The 24,219-nt window shown below is 41.1% G+C and overlaps 1 protein-coding gene across 1 annotated transcript in view; it reads left to right on the top strand.

Annotated features, from left to right (window-relative positions):
• LOC103368033 (probable palmitoyltransferase ZDHHC14) overlaps nt 1-24,219 on the top strand; it is a gene marked incomplete at its 3' end in the record, with an annotated part of 44,502 nt that overhangs the window by 6,284 nt on the left and 13,999 nt on the right. Inside the window, exon 3 of the mRNA XM_008296267.1 lies at nt 11,515-11,675. Within this exon, the coding sequence (XP_008294489.1) occupies nt 11,515-11,675 (161 nt within the window). The remainder of the gene's footprint in view (nt 1-11,514; nt 11,676-24,219) is intronic.

Here is a 24,219-nt window from a genome sequence, read left to right as displayed (position 1 = left end):
GTGTAAAGCTCTGGTCATTATGTGTGGGGCAGGGGGCACTAAGCAGTGGCGACATGTTTGTTGGTGTTAATCACTGACTGGCCCTTAAAGAGCTGAAGCCACATGTCTCTCTGTATACAGTGGTTGTATCCAGAGCGTTTAACAGCTACACACTGGTGGCAGTGAGCGAGGTGCTAGTCTGACCATTGGAGTCAATTTGGGGTTCAGTGTCTTGTCCAAGCACACTTGAGTATGTGAACAAGGTAAATGGTAGATGATCAATACTTTTCTATCTTTTTGTGGCCGTAGCATTTCTACAAAGTGCTTTATGATGTGTTTTTATTCCTCCATTGTCACACACCAACAACAGTGGAGCTGTCATGCAATATGCTGGCCTGCCATCAGGACCAACTCGTTGTTCAGTGTCTTGTCCAAAGACACTGAAGCGTCAAATCATCAAACCAGTGGTTACTGGACAGCCCGCTCTAACCTCTGAGCCACACACACCCCTTTTAAAACGAGCTTGTTGACGTCTTTTGCCGAAAACATAGCAGCTATACACACTCTGAAATGTAAGGATTACTGATGTTTCTGTCATATAGTGATTGTGTTTTAAGCTGATGGATCGTTAAAACAAGAAATCTGGAAAAGCTACATTGAGCTTTGAGAAATCACATTTGGCATTTTATTTTATAGACTCATTTTGAATTCAAGAAAGGAATTAAAGATAAAGATAAAGATAAAGATAAACTTTATTCATCCCGAAGGAAATTGTTTTGCCAGAGTACAGTTAAAGCAGTTATTAATAATTGTCCTAGAAAAAGTGGATGAAAAAGAAACTGCATTAGGTCTTCAGTCTTCTAAACCAAATCAGTACAGACTGTCTGGTGTCACAGCCAATGCAGGAGGATCCAGCAAAACAGTTCACCCTGCATTTACCAATGAAGTATAGACAAAGTAAAGCTAAACTACATGTTGAACACATGATCATTAAGGCAGCAAGCCAGTCATTGTTGAGACTACTAGCTTCACAAAGGATGTGAATGATTTGGTGCAAATCAATTAATTGATTTAATGATTTGCTGTTAAGAATATATTGACTATTTGCGTTAACTATATTCACACAAAGTTGGCATAGCGGTGTTTGTGCATTCCTGCAAGACTGATTCCACCCATGTTGGTGTTGTCAGCAGCTGTACTTCTGTCTAATTTACATACATTTGGCTTGACCCCATTAATGTGAGCAACTGTAAACTGTTTTGCATACAGCATGAACTACGCTGTATAGTAGGGTAGTCGTTACCTCCATGACTTGCTGGTGTTTGAGTTCATCTGTGGTGGTCTTGTGTTCTACTGCTCTTTATTTACCATTTCTCCTTTACCTTGAGTGTGTTGCAGTATTCTTTGCAAAGCATTTTTTTTAATTCTTTCTGTGATATTGCACATACCATGTGGAAATGCATAGATTAAAAGCCACCAAAGCTGTAGCCTGTGTTCACTTGAACAAAGCAGCACGTCTACTTGATAGAGTCATATGTAGCCAGTTCGTCACTTGAAGGGGCCATGCAGTGTTGGGTGGTCTGGCCAGAAGATTATATCGTGATCTTTTTAGGAAGAATCGTGATTAATTATGTGAATCGCACTTCTTCCTGCAGATTTATCTGAACTCATGTGGTCACATGATTAGTTGTGCTTGTGGTTGCCTGGATACAAAGCCTGTCAGGACTAAAGGCCCCACTCACAAGTCCGACTTGGTAGTTTGTATCTTTGCTAATTCGATCTTCTTTTACGATATTGGTACTTTTGCCGTAATTCTTCATCTGCCATGCTGTCTTTTGTTGAGAAAACAAGCTGCCAGGTGGCTGTGGTGGTGGCCTCCATGTCATTCAGCTCCTCTGCAGTGAGTCTCCCTTTCTGCAGATGGATTCCAACACCACTATCGTGAACTTCAGATGGCGACCGTAGTTGTCTGTCTCATCACGAGTGGACTTTGTGGTGACTTTTCTCTCCAGCGTTGGCGAGGTTAGCGTAACGCCACGTGTGCCAGTTATCCACCTGGTGCAGGTTTTGATTGGAGTGGCCCTACAGTTCGCAGCGTGTCCAAAATGGTGGATTTGGACTGGCTAGCCTGGTCTGCAGGTAGGACAACGTGCAATGGGATGGGCTGGTGTATATAAAACACTTGGATGTTTTTCCCTCAATAATGCAATCTGTACTATTCCATTGAAAAGCATGTCCTACGCCAAATTAAGAAAGATCACGATACAGTATCGCCCACCCCCAAGGTTTTAGACTTTGATTGAACTGCCCTGTATGTTTAGTCACATTTAATTCAGGACTGTCTCTCAGTGAAGCCTGTGACTGTTTTATTTATGGTGCCTGTTGGGAGCAGAACACTATTTGGGAGTGGATGCTTACTTCAGGGGAAAATAATCTCTACAGTGTACTGCAAGAGTGCTCAGGAACCAGTCACCAATCATCCATCTCAAGATATTGTTTATTCTTGGTCTCAAATTCTGTAAACAAATGACCTTTTCGTGCTTGCTGGTAGTTTTAAATATTCCTGTAGTTTACTGAAGAAAAGGATGCCAGTTGCATTAAAGGTTTTCAGAAAAGTCACTGCGAAGTAGGTCATTTTTTTGGATACGATAATTACGACTGACTTGCTAGAAGTTGACTAGCCTGCTTTTCAGCTGGCAGAGAGACATTTTGGCAGAAAACTGGAACTTTGATTCTGGAGAAGTTTTTTAATCTACCTTGCCTGGTGGTTATTCATACTGATGATGTTCTGAATGCCATCGTGTAGTTTAGACAGACAAGACAGACAGGCTTCTACTTTAAATAGCGCAATAGCACAATTGCATTCGCTTGCATGGAAATTTCTCAGAATGTCTGATGAGTAAGCCACTACTTGAAATGTTACCGGCGTATTGAGTGTTTTGATGACTGTATTGTTATTTTCCAAACCCAGCCACTTTTAAAATAGGGTGCACATGAGGTTTAGGTTGTTGCTCTCTAGTTAAACCCATTTTTGCCACTTCCTAATCCGACTCCGCATCTGTCTGAGTCACAGTTTTGACAGGATAGAGAAAGGATACTTCACTATATGCTGGTTTGGCTGGCACACTATCAGCCTTTTATAAACCTCTTTAAGTATGTGATTAGGATCCACTAATAGTAGCTCAGCAGTTTTTGAAGGCGTGATTAGGCTTTGCTGCGAAATAACAGACGGGGTAAATCCTGGCGATGAAGAAAGCATAATAGTCCTTGAGTTTTATTCATCCTAAAATAGTAAAAACAGAACGCACAAAGAAAATAGCATTCTCATTGTGATGTGCATCAGTAATACAGGCGACAATCGAGTCATACATTTCTTTCAAGGAGCTTTTTAGGGTCTCCTTTTGGAGGCCAACAGGTAGTCCTGGCAACTTAGATGCTTAGGAGGCTGTTAAATAGAAACCTGCTTAGATATTGTCATGGCACAATGACACTTGAAACAAAACTAATCACGTTTATCCACAGTTTTCATTCAAGTGGCTTGTTAAGAACACTGTAGATGAACAAGTAGGCTGAGGTCTAGTCCTTCGTTTGGAAGTGGTCATCTCTTTTCGTGAATAGAAAGCAAAGCTGGTGAAAGAAAATCTCAGTTTTATGAATACCCCAGGCATTGTTTGAGTGCTCCTTCAGAGAACGCAATAGCCCTCAAGACCCCTTAGCAAACGCCATGTTTTGGCTGCGTGATTGCAACAAATTTAATGTCGTGAAATAGGTGAGATGGTGACTCTTTCTCTCTTGCACCACATTAGTTGTGAACAATACTCCAGAGGTGAATGTTTGCTGTATGCAGCTTTCGGATTGTCAGAAGGCAAACTATTGCGAAACAGTCTTTGTCCACATAATTTAAACAGTCACGCCCATGGTAGACATGGTTTCCTAAGTCAAGAAAAGCATTCCTCTCAAGCCAAGCTGTCAAACAACAGCTTAGACTCCTGTGTCATTCTAGATTTAGTCTCACTGGCTTACACGCAGTTCAGTAGAAGCAATAGGAGCTTTCACACGTAGGCACAAAGAGCATGTAATGCTACAGTTCTTTTTCAGGTAGGTAAACAAGACAATGGACACTGTACTGTTTAACCATGTGTAAATATCAGATAGCCAGATCTGGGTCATTGTAGATGAGATGGGAGTATGTTTTGTATGTAACTTTAATAGTCAGAGACTTTATTGCCAGTGTCTGTTCTGTCTGTCACCAAGGCTCATTGAATCCAGGAATCATGTCTGGATGTTTGCTTTTTTCCCCGAGTGTGATTCGTCTCCCCGACTAGCTCCAAGCCTTTAATCAACCCCACAGCCTCTGTTTTTCACACAGCTTTTCTGAACAAGCACATCCACTTCCTGTGCCAGGGGTAATTGAGTGCATGCCATATGTTGGAAAGGTTATGCTTCAGAGATTCGGAGGGGTTCTTGAAAGCATGAATGACCAATGCTGCGCAGTGCATCATTGACATCTGTCTGAAATGTGGTAGGAAATCATGATTCCATGAAGCAGTCTGGGCAAAAATGTAACCATTTGCTAAAGCATGTCATGTTCAGTTGTTTCATTGACAAATGACTTGGCCTACAGCTACGAGGAGGTTCATGTTCTGCCCTTGCCTGCCATCAAAAGCAATCAAAATGTAATAAAAGGCAAAGCAGACAAAGCCTTGTATCCTCGTATCCCGTATGAACAATGGGACTTCAGATTGAAAGGCCACAAAGCCAAGAGCCTTAAAAGCATTTTTAATATTATCTTAAACATGTTCACACATTCTCAAATGTGTGTGACAGCATCTCTGTGTAAAACTGCAGGCCCGCGGGATGGAGTCATTGTGTTTGACAGATTTTTTTTTTTGTAGCTTATCAATTGCCTTCAAAGATGTATGACTGAAGGGGAAAAAAAAGAAAATAAGGTGCAGTTTATCTCAGGTGAGGCTGAAAGGACAGCCGGTGAACAGCGGTGAATGAAGCGAGTGTCACATGGTTACATCAAGCTGAGATGAAAGTCCCCTCAGCTTAACTCCCAGCTGAGTTTTAAAAAAAAAAAACTGGTTGGCATCATAAGAGGATTTAATGGGAAATGTGATAACGGTAATCTGGATTGGATTATTGTTGAGATTACTGCACCCTTTGAGAGGCAAATAAGAAGGAAAACCTCAGGATACCCTATTGAAGTAGAAGGATTATCTTTGGTGTTCTATAGAAATAATGAACACATCCCACTGTTGCATTGAAGACATCAGCTGAAAAATAACATTAGAGTGACAGCACAAGCAGATTTTATGTTCAATGCTAATTAGAAACTTTCTTCTGATTGCCATATCATTTGCTGTTAAGCCTATAAGAACAAACAGTGAAGTTGTGTCATAGTTGCCATTCCTCCATTGTTTTTCTGATGTTTAACCTAAAATGTGATCCTTGGTCCTGTTGTTTTCATCAGATTGAGCGTGGATTAACTTGTCGTGCCCGGCCTCTATCCTTTTATTTTATTTGGTAGATTTAGTTAAAGTTTAACCACATCAAACTGAACACAATATGTACAGCCAGATTTGTTGTTTAGGTACTTTGGACAGTCTTCATATCAGCATGACACCTCAACACGTGTTCATGCATGTGGGGCTGGTTTAGGACAGTAAAAAAACTAAAAATAGATCCCGAGCATCTTCCTGGTACAGAACTCACTGCTGACTCAGAAAATAATGACATACCAGGGCTGCAGATCGCAACCTTTTAGGCACTTTTTTGCGACAGTGCTGCTGAATTTCATAACAGCAGTGAGACCTCCCTCCTTTTTTTTTTTTATGAACATCATTATATATTATGTGACACCAGGAGAGAGCCTGAATTGCGTTGTGTGTGTGACATGGAGAGTGAAATCAAGACGCCCTTTCTGACAGGAGTAGCTCACACAGTTTCCTTTAGGGTAAAACTATAAGTTGTTGTTTCTGTAAATTGGCTTTTTATTAACAAAGTTTCAAAAATACAGTTAAGATGGAAAAAAATACGAATGTGTTGTGTTGCATTTAAGTGGTAAAATATTTCAGTGTGGCACCAGTGCTACTCGTGGAAAAGTTCTGTGCAGTGTGATGCTGTCATGTAGTGAGCCTGACCCAGTATTTTATTTTTTTAAAACTATCCACAAACAGCTTGGGGTCACATTTCAAGTGTTTTAATGACTGACACAGACCTAATTGCTCTGTAGAAACTGTGAAACTTTCATCTTAGAGACCTCAAGCTCTGGTTCCTATTTCACCGAAAGTAGATCAAGGAACCCAGCATACTATAAAGTCAAACTGTTAATTGAAAGCATTCTTAGAAGACTGATTATGTAAATGCAAAAGCCAGAAGAGATGGAATCCTGGGATATGTTAGACTTTCAGTGTGGATAGAGCAAGCCAGCAGACCTGATGATATTTTCCTTTTTTTCTAATATTAGTATTTGTATGTAGTGATATGTCTGTAAAACAAGGCAATTTAAAAAAATAATTTTACCTTCAGTCCATTATTTCCATACTGTACTAATATTTCAAATGGTTAAAAAGTTGTGATTGGTGATCTTAATGAGGAGTAAATCTGGAATAAAAATGGTGCAAATGAGACAACAGTCAAAGATTAACAGATTAAGTTTACACAAGAAGATGGACGGTGTCAACTTTTGGCCCTAAAGTACTTTAATTTAGTCACAGGATTCAAAATCAGAACCAAGCTTTGGTCCTTCCAGTGGAATCAAACAATAAAGCAATGAGGGTCCTTATTTAAATATAAAACAAACACTAGGTTTTCCATATGTTAATGTGTCAGGCTGCTTAATGCCTTCTCGACGCTTGTAAGCTTCCTTCAATTGAACTCATTACTTGTTGTGCATTATGCTGCTGTTTGCTTAACAGTGACATGCTGTAGATGAAGATGCACTACCCATTTATCATTAGAGTTTTTCCCTTGTAATTAGCTGTCATATTTTTATTGCAGTCAATTCATACAGATTTTTACTGTGCATTTTATAAATAAGGACTTTTTGGTGAGTAGTCATCAGTAGCAGCTGTCAAAGAGCAGTCATGTCTCACCTGGGCTTTGCAGTCAATATGTGTGCGTTTGACTTGTTGCTGAACCAACAGTAGTACACAATGTTGATTGACCAACAAGTGGAGCTGCACAGCTAATAGAATATTATTCTGTCATGATTTTGGCTTCCTGCAATCAAGTGAATTTGATCAACTGCAGTATAGACATTTAAAACAATCCTCTGTTGATTTAATTTGAGGTGGAAAAAAACCCCATTTGGTTTTATTCATACATATTTTTGCTTGTAGTACAGTCGTCGTCAAATGTATTCATACCCTTCCATTAAAGAAAAATTCACAATAGTCACTCGAATAACTACAAACTGGAAAAAAATAATAATAAATACAAATTTGTTAAATTATAATTTAGTGAAAGAAGCCATTGCACAAGATTTGCACATTAGCAGATTACACCACAACATGGGAAAGTGTGATTGATGAACATTTAAAGATGAGTTAGGTTGGATATTTCCTCTTCTGCCTGTTTGGCAAAGCAGGTGATTTACTGCTATGTCTACCCTGTAAACTTTTCATGTCACACACAATGTTTTTATGGCCAACTTTCAACACCAACTAACCCAGACTGGAACAGACTTAATCCAATCAGTCATCACACCCACATCGTGCTCGTAACCGGCTCAGCGGTCTTTCTTGTCCCCATACGTTTAGTCTTTTCCTCTGTGGTCAGCATCAGTTTTTGCCACCATTGTTGGATCATATCCAGCAGTCACTTAGCCTCCGTCTTCGTCGTCGGCCAAACGTTTTGAGGCATTTACCAGGATTGTAATGAATGTCATCATGCTGTCTCTATCTTGTTGAACGTCTGTTTCTTTTTTATTTCTTCCTTGGAGGCTTCGGCTCACTCGTGTGGCTGTTTCCAGGGTAACCACATTCGCTTTCGAAATTTACCGTGTCTGACATTGGATACTGTCCGTCTCCATGGCAACAAAGCCCCTAAAGTCTCAGTTAAATATAAGATTTGGTATCAAACAAAGAGAAATGAAGATGTAACTTTGGAAATGTCCAGTTCCTTGTCGATATCTGCCCTTTGCAGTCCTTAAAAGAAAACGGAGTTGGTAAAATTGCTCATGGTCTTTACTGCTCATGTTCAATGGCCGATAAAGACTGATTTTTTTTTTTTGGGACATTTTCTTTCGGGGAAACTCAAACCAGCCATCGTTTTGCTTACCTGCAGCACATCCATGTATTTCTGTTGATCAGTGTCTACAGGAGAGGCAGACTTGATGTTGCATCTATCCCCCTTCCTCTAATGGCTTTGGTGTTTAATCTCTGTCCGATTCCACCAACCTGTCACTTTATATCACACATGACTGCCTTTTCATTATGTTCCTGATGTCAGACACATAGAGACACAGCTCCCGAGGACAGAGGCAGCGCTCTGTGCTGTTCTCTCAGCCATAACTATTTGCCAAACGGCGAGTTTTGAAACGCAATGTTTTTATTGAAACGGAGCGCAGATCCACATGTTTCAGCTTTTTCTGCAGAAAGAGAGAACACGCAGCGCGCTCACAGTGTTCTTTGCATTTTTTATTTCTTAACGATGATTTGATATTTCAGTGGGGAGCTCGACTTTCTCATTGATTGCTTCAAAACCTGTCTAATCTTGGCTTTGGGTTAATTGTTACAGATGTAGAACCCTCACCCCAAGGTCTGCCAAGCTTTTTACAACTGTAGTGATTTCCCATTAGCACCTCTAATTAGTGGATTCATTAATGTGATGTGTGACCAGTCATACTGAATAGGGGCCAGATTGAATGGGTAGATGAAAAGATGCTGGGTGGTGACATCAGACTTTGAAATCGTCTGCTTTACCGGGGCAGATGTAGACGGACAGTGACAAGCTGCGGACTGTAGCCTTCCAGTGCTGTCAAACACCACTGTTCATCTGTAGACGTGTGTGCTGGATTTCTAGTTTAATTGTGTCGTTTTACAGTCACTGACGGGCTTAAAAACATATTACTTTTATTTGAGAAGCTGTTATGTTTTGGTGAGAGGCTGTGTTCACTGTGTGAGCTATATGATGATGATTCCTGATGCCTCCAGACAAGAAACAAAAGACTGAGCTCTTTCCCTGCATGACTGGAGTAGTCATCCTTTTCAGCATGTCTTAAAGAATTGTCCTCTCAGCACAGCCTAAATAGTCAGAAATTTGCCAGCATTCTTTTGTTATTTCCTCCCTGGCAGTTGCAGGAAACTGGTATTTTTGAATACATACGTTTTCGTCCTACTTTGGCAGTGAAGGAAGACTGAGCAATGTGCAGAGTTATTTTTCCAGCTCTTGACAAGGTATATCTCAGTGTTGACTGGACTTTACAATACACAAGAAATCAATATTGACTTCTAGAAAACTCTGGAAGTTATTCACATTTATGTTGTCAAGATGAAGTCAAAGTAAAGTTTAAAAAAAAAAAGTCAGTTTTGACGAAGGAAGTGCAAGAATCAAGGCAAAGGGAGAGGACTGCTGTGAGAAAAGATTTAATCAAAATGCTTATTCATCATTCAGGAATGCAGCATATTAACTGAAGAGTATTGAACACATCTGTCCCTGTTTGTATAACCTACATGACCGAGATGTTGCTGTTGCAAAAGTAATAATGTGAGATTATACAGCCTGAGACTAAACCAGTTTAGGAAGAGTTTGGAAACAAAGAGCAGTCCAACTGATTCATTTCATAATGTTGGATTTTATTTTTTTTGCCAACAATTCTAAGCATAAAGATGAGCTGCAGTTCTGCCCCAGCCATAGATGAAAATATGACCTGTTGTAGTCTCAAAGAACAGTGCTGGATGGTGCATCTCCACCGTAGTTGGCTGAGAAGCCACAGAGTTAAATGGACGTAGATGAGCAAGTGTTTCTAATGAGCTCCTAGTTTAAATTGTGTGTTGCACATTGCCTGAGTCTGTGCCCCAGCACAGTGACTTTGGGAAGTTCACTCAAGTTTTTAACTGCAAAAATGTTTTGCTCCTCATTGTTGTACGGGCCACAGCCCCCTGCTGATGTCCCAGACAACCCTGTGATTTTTGCTTAGTCCAGTCTCACTCCAGATGTAGAGCAGCGGGACTGGCCGGTTTCAACTTGGACAGGGTGTCACGGCTCACCTGCTGTTCTCAAAAAAAAAAAAAACGGCGCAAGTATTACAGAGTATAATATAACGTTTTATTTGCCATTCATCTGAAAAACCTCTCATCTGTTGGGGTCAGATAGGTTCTTTTCATCACACCCTAATTAAATGGCTGAAGGTGTACCATTAAAGCACCTGAGAAAATGGCCTTCGCTGCGGTCTTATATGTTGGCTGACCTTTTTCCCAGACTGAAGGGCAGTCATCTCCCGCAGTATATGTGAGAGCGGAGCGTGTGCAGAAGATTGATGGTGGAAGTCCAGTTAGCATAGATCAGCAAATCCAAGTGAATGCTCCGGGTCCAAATTTACTCTGCTCCAACCGCTGTCATTGTTGGAACCCAACATGGCAAGCCTAAATATAGTTTGGCTTGGTTCGTCACATTAACTGATGTTGGCACAGATCAGCGGATGTAACTGCCCTCCTAATGTGTTGCCATCTGAAAACTGGTGAGATGGTGCGATGGCGCTATAATGTCTATCAGCAACCAATAGAATGTGTTACGAGTATAAAAAAAAGAAAAGATTTAAATAGGAGCAATATGGTTTGACAGTTTTGTAGTGTGTAACATTTTAAGGGAAATGCACAGAAGTACTTTTTTAATGAAAGTAATTCGACAAAAGCTTTTGAATAGATGAGGTGCGTTGTACTGAATCTCTTTGGGATTTTATTTAAACGGATAAACAAGTCCTTTTATGCTCAAATCCCAGTGCTGTTTTGCATTCCTCAACAGCATCCCTCAAAGCATATGGCTGCCACATGTTCATTTAGTTATCGTTGACTGGAAAGGCTCCTCTTTGCTGACCCCAAATCCAATCCAATAGACCACAGACTAACAAATGAAACAGGATGCAGCAGCCTGTGCTCCACCTCTGTAGGACTAAATGTGATTACTGTAATAACCACCTGCACCGTTCAACATTTAATGGGATTATGTGAAATTGTCTCATTAGAACAGATTACAACACAGAGGACTGACCTTTCTTGTGTGCGTCTGTCTCTTATATCCACTTACTGGTCATTAAACATTAAGTCACTGATATTACCACTTCCTGAACTTCAGCCCCAACTGGCATCCAGTGTTTCCTGGTATCTGTGTGTAATGTTTAAATTTAGAAAAGTGAGTTTGTGTTTGAGCAAAGAGACGCCTGCAAACTGATGTCTGTCCAGTAATACGCCAGGAATGGGGCTATTTGAATATTGAAGTTTTTATTTACTCACCGGGGTGTCAGATATAACAAGTCATTTGGTTATCGCTTATTTATCTTTCTCTTTCCACCTCTTCCTGTCCGACCAGTTGTCCGTTCCTGGCGCTGCAGCTGACCCCCATCATCCCAGTCATAGGAGGTGTGCTGTTCCTGTTTGTACTGGGAACACTTCTGAGAACCAGCTTCAGTGACCCTGGGGTGCTGCCCAGAGCCACCCCAGACGAGGCAGCTGACCTGGAGAGGCAAATAGGTAAGACAACAACTATTTTAAATACGGAGTATGAGAATGAAAGCTCACTATTAACATTTTGTTTCCTTGCATTTCCATTTTTGTACCACTCCTTTGTTTCCTCCTAATGTCCCTGGATTTTTTTCGCATCACTAAACCTGTGAAAATACTCAGGAGTTGATTTGTTTTATATGTCAAAGAAGCATATTCTTTGATTGCCTCTCTTTTTCTTCCTTCCTGCCTGAGCGTGTGATTGCCTCTATCCTAGACGCTGCATTGTTCTCTGAGCAAACCTCTCTGCTTGGTGCTGATGGTAGGGGAGCTATTGTGTGTACCTGTGCAACCTCTTAGACAAAGTGCAAGATTATTTAGCTGATGTGTCTGGAGTTTGTCTGTGAAATGGGGATCGAGCTTCCTCCGACTTTAAAGGCAGCGGCAAAGTATTGTTGCTGCGTTGACCAAATGGCCATTGATGTGTTTATTTCGCTCCAGCTTCACCAAGAGCCCCAGTCTGATGAATTACTTAGTCATAAATGGCCTTTTGATAACCTCTAAATCTAATTTATGATGTGAAAGGTAAAACTGTTGATGCATTAGGAACGACTTGATATAAGGTAACTGAATTACTGGCAGCACAGCACAGACAGTAACTCACCATGTCAGAACCGGTCTGTTCATGAAGCTCATGACTGTCTGACTGTTTAAAGCTGTCTGTTTGCATGTGTGCTCTAATATTAATACATAGCATTGGGAGGCTACTCGTGACGTGGGCAGTTACTTTGGTCCAAGTTCATCTGACAGAGCTGGCGAGTCACAAGACCGTACGAAGGAAACACGAGTCGAACAGAAAGTGCAGCTAAAAAATGTATCGAGATGTTTGTGGTTACCAGAGTTTCATCGGTGAGACACAATAAAGAAAAGAATGAGATGCACGGTATAAATTATGCAGAAGGTGTTGTTGCCAATGCTGCCAAAACAAAGTTAGCAACAGTCTCCAAAACTTTTAAAAACTTTAAGATTGCACTGAGTGAGAAAGCCGAGCTGTGTATCCAGTTTATCATGATGTATGATTTTCATAGAGAGGAAATAAATTTGAAAGTCTTCTGCGGAAGAAGGACGGGGTTACTGTTAACCGTTATTACACATTTTAATTTTGCTATACAGTACTCCACATTGAACGGTGTCGCGTGTTGTCTAATAGAAGTGTGTCTCTCACCATCCACACCGATCATATTCAAACCAGTGACAGGTGAAGTGAATGACACTGATTATCACTTTACAATGGCACCTGTCAAGGGGTGGAATATATTATGCAGCCAGTGGACAGTATTTGAATTTTACATGTTGGAAGCAGAAAAAATGGGCAAGTGTAAGGACCTGATGGATTATTTTTATTTTATGTTTTTTTTTGGACCAGAGCCAGACTACTGATTCAGTATCTCCAAAACGGCAGGTCTTGTGGGGCATTTGTGGTATTCAGAAGTTGGTAGGGCAGGGTGATATGGCCAAAAACATCTATCACGATATGATAGATTAGCGGGGAATGGTGGGAGAATATTCAGATCTCAAAATTGCTATCCGGACATGACCACAACGACCGAATAGTCCAATATTCGGGTCCAGCCCAACTATGAAATTTTATTGCGATATTTCAATTTCATATAATCCCCTAACATTGCACCGGTATTATCGTGCACGGTATGATATGGCCCAGCTCTAGGGTTTGGTACCTGTTCTGCTGGGGAACCTTGGGTCTGGACATTGCTTCTTTGACACCACTTGCCTAAAAACTGTTGTAGATCACGTACACCAATTCATGCCACAGTATTCCCTGATGGCATTAGCCTCTTTCCGTTGGACAGTTCTCCCTGCAAGAATCCTACAAAAAATGTCCAGGAATGTTTCAAAGAAAATGACAAAGTTCATGGGGTTGACCTGTTGTTCAAATTCCTGGGATTAATGCAATTGAGCATTTGTGGGATGTGCAGGGAACAAAAAAGTTGAATCCATGGATGCCCCACCTTGTAACTTATAGGACTTAAAGCAGCTGCTGCTACCATCATTGCGCCTGATATCGGAGAACACTTTGAGAGGTTTTGTTATGTCTTAATGGTTCAGAGCTGTTTTGGGAGCATGAGTGGTACCAACACAAAGTTCGGGAGGTGATTTTTCAGTATGTACAATAAAGTGATTTCTGATGCTAAAGGAATTTAAGACTTTCTGGAATAGTATACATTCTGAGTTGTTGAAGTAGGTCTTGGTATCCTAATCTAAACAACTGTTGAGAAAGGCAAATCCAAGCACTGGAAAATAATTTACCTCTTCAGAAGTGCTAGAAAACCACGACATATTAAACATTCGCCAGAGCAGAAGTTGCTAAACGTGTTAAAACTTCAGTCAGAGTGTAGTCTGCTTCATACGGCCCCTTTCAGAGGAAGAAGGGGGAATAATAGAGAGCGCTTGGGCTGGAATTTACTCTTGAATGTTTATCAATTTAGTTACTGACCTGCCAATCTCTAGAAGTGTCCCATTGCCCCTGTAGCTAAATGGATTATCGCCACTTGACTCAAAAGTTTAACTTTCTAAACCCTGTTTTTAAAGCCTCTTTTAGAGTCTTGGTTCTTTTTTATTTGGAATGTAAACCTCCTATTTCCCAGCCATGGTCCTTTTCCGTGCTTCAGGCCACTAGGGCCTCATTAAACAAACTCTGGACTGGCTTAATTAATCTCATTAGGAGACTTAAAAGCTTTTGAAGGGAAGGTACAGTACAGAGAGCTTGGAGCAGTGGGTTGAAACGGCGCTGTGCAAACATACCATGTTAGACTGGCATGCATTTTTTCAGAGGATAAACAAATTAAAGGCTGAAAATATGAACAATGTTGACCCAAATACCACACTGCATCCCTCCATCCCCCCCAAATTGGCTTTAGGACCGTGCATTTACAAGCCCGAGCAGTTGGCTACTTTCAGACTGGAGTCTCTTGTTCACAGACGGATGATCGTGGTCGTGTTGTTGGTTGTTTGTAGTTGAATGTGCGCAGGTGGATGAGTTAGAGGTTTAACAGCATGGTTCCTGTCTTTCCTCGTGTGCTGTTTAGATGAATGTTGAGAATAATTAGATTAAGCTTGGTTTAATTATGGAATAGTTTGCCACTGTGATGCCTTTGGGTTTCTTTAGTCTATTTCTGAAGCATTCACATGGCTGCTGGTAGCCTCATAGACAGCTTTAGTGTTATTATGGCCTTATTAACACGAGTTTATAATGGCATTCAGGTCTTTCTTTCTCTCTTTTTTTTCTCTCTCACACACACATAAACACTTTACAGCTAGATATGTTAGATTTAAACTACTGAGAGGTAAAGGTCACTGCCTTTTTGCACAGCAAGTACAAAACCAGAACCACTTAGTAAAAATGCATATTATTCATAGAGCTGCAGAACTATTTCCTTCTGCTTTCTCTTTGTTTCTGTTGGTCCTTGTTGCATGGTTGCTTTGCTTACACCTGCCCGTACTTTTTCCATTTAAACACTGTCCTTCTCATCTCCTCTTTCAGTGCAGGCCTGTTTGGTTTTAGCAATGGCGTGGCAGCTTGATATGCAAGACATTAGTAGCACATCTGTTAGCTCTTAACGTGATCATCCAACCCCATCCCAAGTCCCAACAACAACCAGCCCCACAATGTTTTCCAGGAGAAAACACTCACGTCTGTCTCTTGCTAGCTCTCTCATCTTCCCACTTGTATTTTCCCTTTGCTTATTTGTCTTGAAGCAGCGATTGGATGCATTTTTCAGTGTTTACTGCCCATGTTCATGCTTTTGATTAGTTAATTTTATGTATCATTGTGTTTGCACATGCATGCTCTTGTCATGTGCTCCTTATTTCTCTTCACTTCGTCCTCTCTTAGTTACAAAGTGACTCATTCTCAGCAACTTTTTTTTTATCTCTCCTGACTGAGACAGCTCTCCTTTTTTTTTTTTTTTCAAAAACTCCTTTTTTTAAACAAATATTTTTTTCTTATGTAACTGTGCAGACACTCATAATAACAAAGCAGCTGACAGGTTTAGCAAGCATGGGTAACTTTCACACGTCAGTGCTACTATAATGTAACGTCTCGTTTCCACATCAGGCTTTGTTTCCTCATACGCTCAGTTGCTGTCCTTTTGCTTTACACTTACATGTACAATATTAGCTTATTGGATTACACTTTTTATAATGTCATACGCTTTAGTGAAATGTCACGTTCAATAGAAATCCCAGTCAGATAGCCAGAATAATTAACATTCCTCGATTGATTCAAATGACAAACTACCTACTGGTTACACTCAATTATGTGTTGCATCTATCATGTGCATATGTAATGTGCATTATAAGATTGGATGTAGCACACTAAATCACTAAGTGCTTCAGCCAACAGTAGCCCAAGAACTTTTGGTAATTCACTTGGAGCCTCATGAATAGATGATGATGTTTTCAATTCAAAGTGCTACACGGCTCAAGTTCAACAACACTCTTATTGATCTGTTGACTCAACAGTGGAGGACCTAATGTCTGTACAATCGGAGACATCAAGGTCTCTCATCTTCCCCGCTTTTCAGAAGGGAAAGCTGATAGCTTCATCTCTGCTGTCATCATCGTGAACAGACGTCTCTGCTGTCTGCCAAATGCTTTAGACTTTAGATTAGCGTGGGCAGCCCGAGGTATAGCCTACCTCAAACAAAATCAAATATGGCATGTTTGCACAGGTAAAAAAAAAAGTATCTGGGAAACACATGAGACATAATGCTATGTGCGTCATCCCCATTCTCACCGTCTTGTCATTCTAATGCAGCAGAAATACTGTGAGCTCCTATTAAGGATCGGAGAGAAGAATGTAGGGTCAGGAACGGTAGCACAGTCTGTTTGTTTATCTCCGCTTGAAATCGAGACAAAAGTTGACTTCTCTTCAGTGTGCCACATTTGATGTCTATGCATGTCTGCCTGCCTGCCCAATATGTCAGGACTAGACAGGCTGGCATCAGTTCAGCTACCACATGCCAAATCCAAAAGGATCTCTGAAGGATTAATCAGAGTGAAAGATGGTCAGAGCTGCCTGTTTCCTTCTTTCCACCTAATATGGTCCAAGCTAGCTGCTGAATGTCAGGACAGCCTTGCTGCTTTTTTTTCCAAAGCTACAAGCCAGACTCGAGGCCAGTAGAGGAAATAGATTTTGGACGGCTTAGAGCTCGGACTGCTGGAGGAAGGATGAGTACATCAGTAGAGGATGCAGTGACATTTAGGTGTTTCATGGCTGGGTGTGCAAAGGTGATATCTCAGTGCTCTAAGGTCGATTTTACATTCTTTCTGCTTTTTGTTGTACAGATATTTGTGTGTGTACCATTGCTTCAGCAAGTAATCAGATGCCAGCTTTAGAATTTCATTAAATACGCTCACATTTTTTAAAGCATGTTTTTTTTTATTTTGTCGTGAGTAATTGAGTGTAGATTGATGAGGAGAAATGCTAATTTTATTCATGTAATCCGCTAAAGTGTGCGAAAAGTGGAGGGGTCTTAATGCGCTGTAAAGCATTAGAGTGATCTCCTGGCGGCTTTGGCATGCTGAGTAAAGTCATTTCCATGTCAACCTGTGTGTGGGATGGTGGCATTGTAGAGGTATGACTTGTTTCATAGAGTATTACGCTCAGACAAAGACTCTGTGCTTGAAATGTTTGATTAATGAAGTAGTTTTTGCAGCGGGGACGAGGAGTGCCACCTACCATTTTCTTTGTCTTGCCTTTTGCTTTGTGGTTAGCAGCCGGACTCTTTCTATCCTGCCAAAGTGTGTAATGTCATAACAAAGTGAAACTTGCGTAAATTGTGCTGTTTGTACAACGCGTCTTTGTAGATTGCCAGTCATCAGGTCATGCTAATCCGGGGCTTTTAAGTAGAATGGACTGCTTTATGACTCTTAAAGACATTTTTACCGCTCATCTATGAGGATGCTTAAATTCTGACTAGTTGAGGGTCTGAGGTGTTTGAGGCCACCTGTGGGTTGTTGTTTACCCAGAGCTGGTCAACCACACGTGAATCGAGGTATGCATGACGGTGAAACTGCCTAGGGAGTGCTGCATTGTATGTGGCAAGTGAGTGTTTCTTTTAAGTTTTTCAAAGCTTGAACCTCACTGAGGGGACAGCAGTAGGTTAGCTAATTGGACGATGGGATGACTCTGTGTGTAAATGTGTGACATGAAAACCCTGCTGGAAGTGAAAAGGTTGTTATTGGAATCATTAAATTGTGATATCAGGATATTCTATGTAATTTTCCCTTTTCAATTCTGCTGTTTTGCTTTCTTTCCTGCTATTGTTTTGCCTTTTGTTCCTCACCTTATGCATTTTCGCTCTTCTTGCGCTGCTGGCCTCGTCTCGTGCTTGTACAGACAATAGCAGAATGACAAATTTCCTATCACCATCACACCATATTGCGGGCTTTTAATGATGTTTCAGTACATTAACAAAATAGATGACATTTACATTTAATGTTATGTTTTCAAATGTGTCAAAACGGATGACAAAGAAGTGTAGAGGAAATACTCAAATTAAACTAAGCGGCTTTAATGGACAGGTTTTAGCTGCCTTCAAAAGAGGAATATCCATCACTGCCAGATGGATTACACTGCCAGAATCATGAAACCAGAAACGTCCTGTCACTCAAGTCAGACCAGCCGGTTGCACTACAGGCTTATATATTTAAAATGCCTGCAACCGTTTCTTTTTTTAGTTGTTTTATTTGTCCTTGTTTGTACTAAATATAAGCTCATTTTAATGTGGAAGCAAATGAAAGAAATATGTTTGTCATATCACAATTAGTTATATCAAGCTTCCATCCATCCATCATCTATACACTGTTTAATCCTCACTAGGGTTCCCTGTATCAAGCTTCAAAATGACTTAATATGGGGCTGCAAGGTGGCTCGGTGGTTAGCATCGTTGCCTCGCAGCAAGAAGGTCGCCGGTTCACATCCCAGTGAGGACACCCGGGATGTGTCTGTTCTCCCCGTGCAGTGTGGGTTCTCTCCGGGTTCTCCAGGTTAATTGGTGATTCTAAATTGTCCGTAGGTGTGAGTGTGAGTGTGCTTGGTTGTCTGTCTCTAAGTGTAGCCCTGTGATAGACTGGTTACCTGTCCAGGGTGTCTCCTGCCTTCGCCCTGAGTCAGCTGGGATAGACTCCAGCCCCCATGACCCTAGGGAGGATTAAGCGGTGTATAGATAATGGATGGATGACTTAATATGCTGTGACTAAAAGCGATGAGCATCTGTGTACATGATTATATAATAGATATTGGCTGGCTGAGGTGTTCTTACAAAGAACTTCCTTTGAAGTGTCGAGTTCTTACTTTTTATTCCAAAGCAAAACAAGTAAACACATTCCTCGTAATATTCATATCACCAATCCTGTGTCATACTCCACTCTCTCGTCCCTTCTCTGACTTGAACCCTGTTTTTAATTACTTTGTGTTTGTTTATTTTTCCCAATAAAAATTTTTCATTTGAAGTCCTTTGTTGCAGCCGCCTCTGCCAGCGCCCTTGGCAGAACTTAATTCAGGTGCCAAACCCAAATACACAGCCCCATTACGAGAGAGAGACAGAGAGAGGCCGGCTTGAGCCATTCTGCAAGATCAGAGCCAGTTTAATCACATTAGATACAGCTTCCTTTCCCTGCAGCGATAAGACACTGCAAACATGCTTGTTGGATTTTAACACCTTGTAGGTCTGCTTGTAGCGGTAAATTTGCTTTAGCTCTGGGGCAAATTGGAGACTGTACCGCGAGTGGACTTGGTCTCTTTTGATTGCGAGCCATTTCTTGAACATCAAAAGATGCTGTTCCATCTTGGCATTTGTATCCCTTGAATGCTGACCACTGCACTGGTAAATGCCACTAAACATAAGAAGTTGGAACCAATTTAAATTAATCATCGCGGATAGCGCAGTTCGCAGAGCTGTATTGATTCTGACCTACTGTTGACCGCCAACTCTGGAAATTAAAAGAGGGAAATAAATCAGCCAGAATACGCCGGTGATCCAGAGATCTCAGTGAATTTCAGATTGTCTAGCTCGTGTTAAAGCCCCCCTTTTCTTGTTAAAATAACAGCGTGTTTGGTTGTTTGTCGGTGCTGCGGCGTCCGTCCTGTTGTAGGAAAGAATAAACAGATACCTTGTTCTGAATGACAGTCCAGTCATAATTCATGCTGGTGCTCAGACCGCGGCTGTGACTCACTTCCTCCGTCGTCTCCCCGCTCTGTGAGGCCAACCACTCGAGGTCACATTCATGTTTAACTTCATTGTTATTGGCTGAATAATAAGTAATAGGTGTGCAGCCTGTGGAAAGAAGCCACTTGACATCTCAACTTCTGCATTTATGTATTGCTTGCACCACACACTGTTCTCTCTCGTGCCCGATGGAGGGCTGTGTTGGTAAAGGAGGAACAGTTTGACAGAGTTCTGCTTGGAAATCAGTCGAAGAGCAGAGAGATTGAAACAAACATAATTGGCATAATCTGACAGTGTCTCCCTATATTTTACCATTTGTGTTTAATCCCCCGCGGGCTATTAAAGTGTCAGCATCAGGTGGTTCCTATTTTCAAAAGTATGAAACGGTATCTTTTATTTCCTTGCTGAAGTGAAGCTCTCTTCATGTGGCGTCTGCTTGCACAACCCCCAACATCCAGGACGGTGTTATATAACCGAGACGCAAGTTTATAGACACAGCATCTTTTACAATCTGCCATTTATGTCATTTTGACCATGTGTGGCATAAAGAGGCTTTTTATCGCCTTCAAAGTGCCTGAAGCAAAATAGCTGTTTTTTCTATTCTCCGTCTTTCTTTACGGTTTGTGCGTCCACAGATCTACGATGGGCATTAAAAAGACAGATAAAGAAGTGATGAGATGAGATGCACAGGAGTAGAGCTGTCGATGTAGAGCTGCTTTACTGGAGCACAGACGAGGAAAGAAAATGACTAACAGTGGAAAACAAACTTGTTGTGTAGTAAGTAGACTGGCCTGGATTGACCCAGTGTGCTGATCATCCTCGCTCTCACTCATACAGACACATACCTACTTTTAAATTTAGTGCAATCATACATACAGAATGGTTTGTATCGATTAGTTTAGGTCAAAGTAAAGGCACCAACAAATGACCGATGATGGCTTTAACTCTGAGTTGTCTCGTGTCGTTTCATGGTGCTTTGTTATTCAGTCAGAAGTCCAGAGCGAAGCAGCAGCACTGCCTCCTTGTACTATACTGATATACTGTAGCCTTGTCCAATGCGTGACCGTGCCTTCTTCGTCATTATCATCTTTCACTCAGACAGATGTCACATCTCTGTAGCCAAACTACTGAGCTGAGTCTTCATGGCCTTGGCTGAGGCCTTTCTCTGCTCACTGATGAGACAAATACAAAGTCTGAAGCCGAGGACTTTCAGCCCAAGAGTTCCTTGTTGTGGGTAGAAAGCACTTCAGGATTGTTTTCATGTTGTGGAGTTACTTCCACTCCTTATTTCAGTTTACAAAGTAGATTTACTAAATTGAACAAATTGATTTAATTGAAATTCTAACTGTAAGTCCATGGTACCTGCTAAGTATGACGGACTTTATGTTTTCCACAGTGTTGGAAACAGTTCAAACCAAATCAAGTCGTTGGAAAAAAACGTTGAATAAATGGGATATTCGACGGTAACCATGGAGTCGCACATCTGACAAGAATAAAATAGAAAACAGCGCTTTGTTTTGCACACACTGTAGCCCTATAGTAATGCAGCTGGTTTATGTGCAGCGTGGCCACATCAGACGTTACGCTCAGCGGCAAACCATCAAATGCAGATTGGTGCAGCCAACAGACATCAAAAATCTTCTCAGAAAAACACTGCATGGTATTTTTTTAATGCGTCCAGCAAAGCTTTATACTGTGCAAAATATTACGCGATATCTTATTGGTCCAAGACTGGAGGGGAACAGCCAAAATATTAATATTTTCCTTTGCTGTGCAGCTCTTGTTTTTTGTTTTTTTTTTTTAGTAGTTTTATCTTGAAAAAGAGTCACTCTGATGTTTAACTGTGTGTCAGGTGTGACTTTTTTAGTCTCGCTTCGAACCAAGGTCAAACAAGACGATTGCACTTCACAATACCAACATTAGTCAAGATCAGAGTAACTTCCTTGAATGAAATTGCATCTTTTCACTGGATAAATTTAAAAATCAGGACTTCCACAGCATGCATTATTCTTCTTAGATCTCATTGGATTTACTGTACTTGTAAACAAAACAGCGGCAGACAGTTGTTCTGTGCTTCCATGTACTTGTAAACTATTCTTCTACACACTCCCTTACTGCCTTACCTCAGGCTCCCAATAACGGCAGATAAATGCACCCACAATACCGACTGCTATTTATAATTCTAGGTTAATGATTTTCAGTTTTTAAGTGTGAGTCTATAGTTGAGCACAACACCTACCCAACGCATGTGCTTGTTTTGGAAATTAATTGCAGTAGCTCTTTTCAGGCATCGTTTTGTTATTCTGAACTTTTGACTCAGTTTTTAATGGCATTATGTTAATTTCCTTTCATGAGAACAATGAAAACAGACATTTAAATAGGATAATATCTGAGTAAGATTTAAAAGGAATGACAATGAAAGTGAGCATTTATGGATGTGGATTTAAAAGTAATGCGCCTTTGTATCTAGTGTTGTTTTACTGCTGCATGATTTCTAATTTCTGAATATTTTTTCACCCCCATGCTGACAAGTGAAACTGAGATAGCATCTTTTCTATCACGTATTACATATATGACTTTTTGAAACTACAGCACGAGGCCCATTAAAGGTGTGCGTCGTCAAAAAATCCAACAAACCGTAAAGTAGCTCAACTTTCACTTTCCACCTTGTTTCCAATAGACACCACGTGGGCTTATGCTCCATTTAATGGTTTGTAAAGCGACTTTTTAACACCATCTGTGGTCTACGTGCACATCTGTCTGTAAACAGCACGTGGCATTTAGAAAGACAGACTTCCTTTTAAACATTCTTAATTGGAAAAAGTCGCGTGTGTTACTTGAAAGAGGTAAAAGACATTTTTTTTATTTGCACTTTCATAGCGTGCTTGAAACGGTTTTTATCTTTCCAGCTGCTTAATTGAACAGAATTTTTACACACTGGCTGTCAATTTAAGGTCAGTAATACAGTGTGTTTTCCAGTCCACTTTTCCACCAGCGGAAGCGAAGGCTTTAGTTTTCTCTCCTCTACCTACACAGTGGGATAGCAATTAGTTTCTCTTTATACCTCACCAGGCAACACGTAGCACAGTTTGGCTGACATTGAACCCTCATTTAACTTTGCGTGTGCGAGCGGGTACACCCGAGTGTGTGTGTGTGTATGTATGCGTGTTGTGTTACATCACTTTCCAGTGTACCTGGCCTTATTTTCTAGCTTCAAGCTCTTAGTCCTGGCCTATCTCTCTGAGGGATCTCCCACTAGACACTGATGCAAGGCTAAGCTTTGGCTGCCAGGACGGCTAAGTGTACAAATAGCTTTGTTCAGCAAAAAAGCGACTTTGACACCCTCGCTCGCTCACACACACACACACACACACACTACTACTTTACTGCAGGCTTCTGTGAACAAGCGTAGTGAATGTTGATGGACTGGTCGAGGTGCACTAATGGTATGACCGCGCTCTGATTTACAGAGACAGTGGTATTTAGAGGCAGGTATTTAAGGCTGGGCTGTGAGTAAATTGTTGTTTTTGTTGTCTCCGCATAAACACCTGCGAGAAACTAGCTAATTTCATACCATTAATTTTCTACTGCTTTTGAGACGGCTAGACGGTAGAAAAGCTCTCAAGTTGAAAGAGTTAGGCCGCTTTTTAAAAAACATCTACACAGGCGTGGACATTAATAGAAACATGTGTACAGTATAATGCAATTCAGAATCACGGTTATGACTTTTGCATATGAGAAGATCCATCCATTATCTATACACCGCTTAATCCTCACTAGGGTCGTGGGGGGCTTGAGTCTATCCCCGCTGACTCAGGGTGAAGGCAGGGGACACCTTGGACAGTTCGCCAGTCTATCACAGGGCTACACTTAGAGACAGACAGCCAAGCACGCTCACATTCACACCTACGGACAATTTAGAATCACCAGTTAACCTCAACATGTTTTCGGACTGTGTGGGAGGAAGCCGTAGAACCCGGAGAGAACCCACGCTGCACGGGGAGAACATGCAAACTCCATGCAGAAAGATCCCAGGTGTCCTCACCGGGACGCAAACCGGCGACCTTCTTGCTGCGAGGCAACGGTGCTAACCACCGCTCCACCTTGCAGCCCTATATGAGAAGATGATATAGTTTCATTTTTGTTCATCCCTAAATGTACTGATTCAACTCTACAACAAACTTTAAAACCAGAGTTTGATGAGCTGTTGAACTGATCCTACCTTGTCATGTTTTTGTCCCCCAGAGAGTGAACAATAACATCATTTTTTACTGATTTTAAATGTCATAGTATTGCTTTTTTATTGTTGCCCGCATGGAGAA

Source organism: Stegastes partitus, unplaced genomic scaffold (assembly GCF_000690725.1).
Source record: "Stegastes partitus isolate 25-593 unplaced genomic scaffold, Stegastes_partitus-1.0.2 Scaffold1115, whole genome shotgun sequence".
NCBI lineage: Eukaryota > Metazoa > Chordata > Actinopteri > Pomacentridae > Stegastes > Stegastes partitus.
This window is presented reverse-complemented; position numbering and strand designations above follow the sequence as displayed.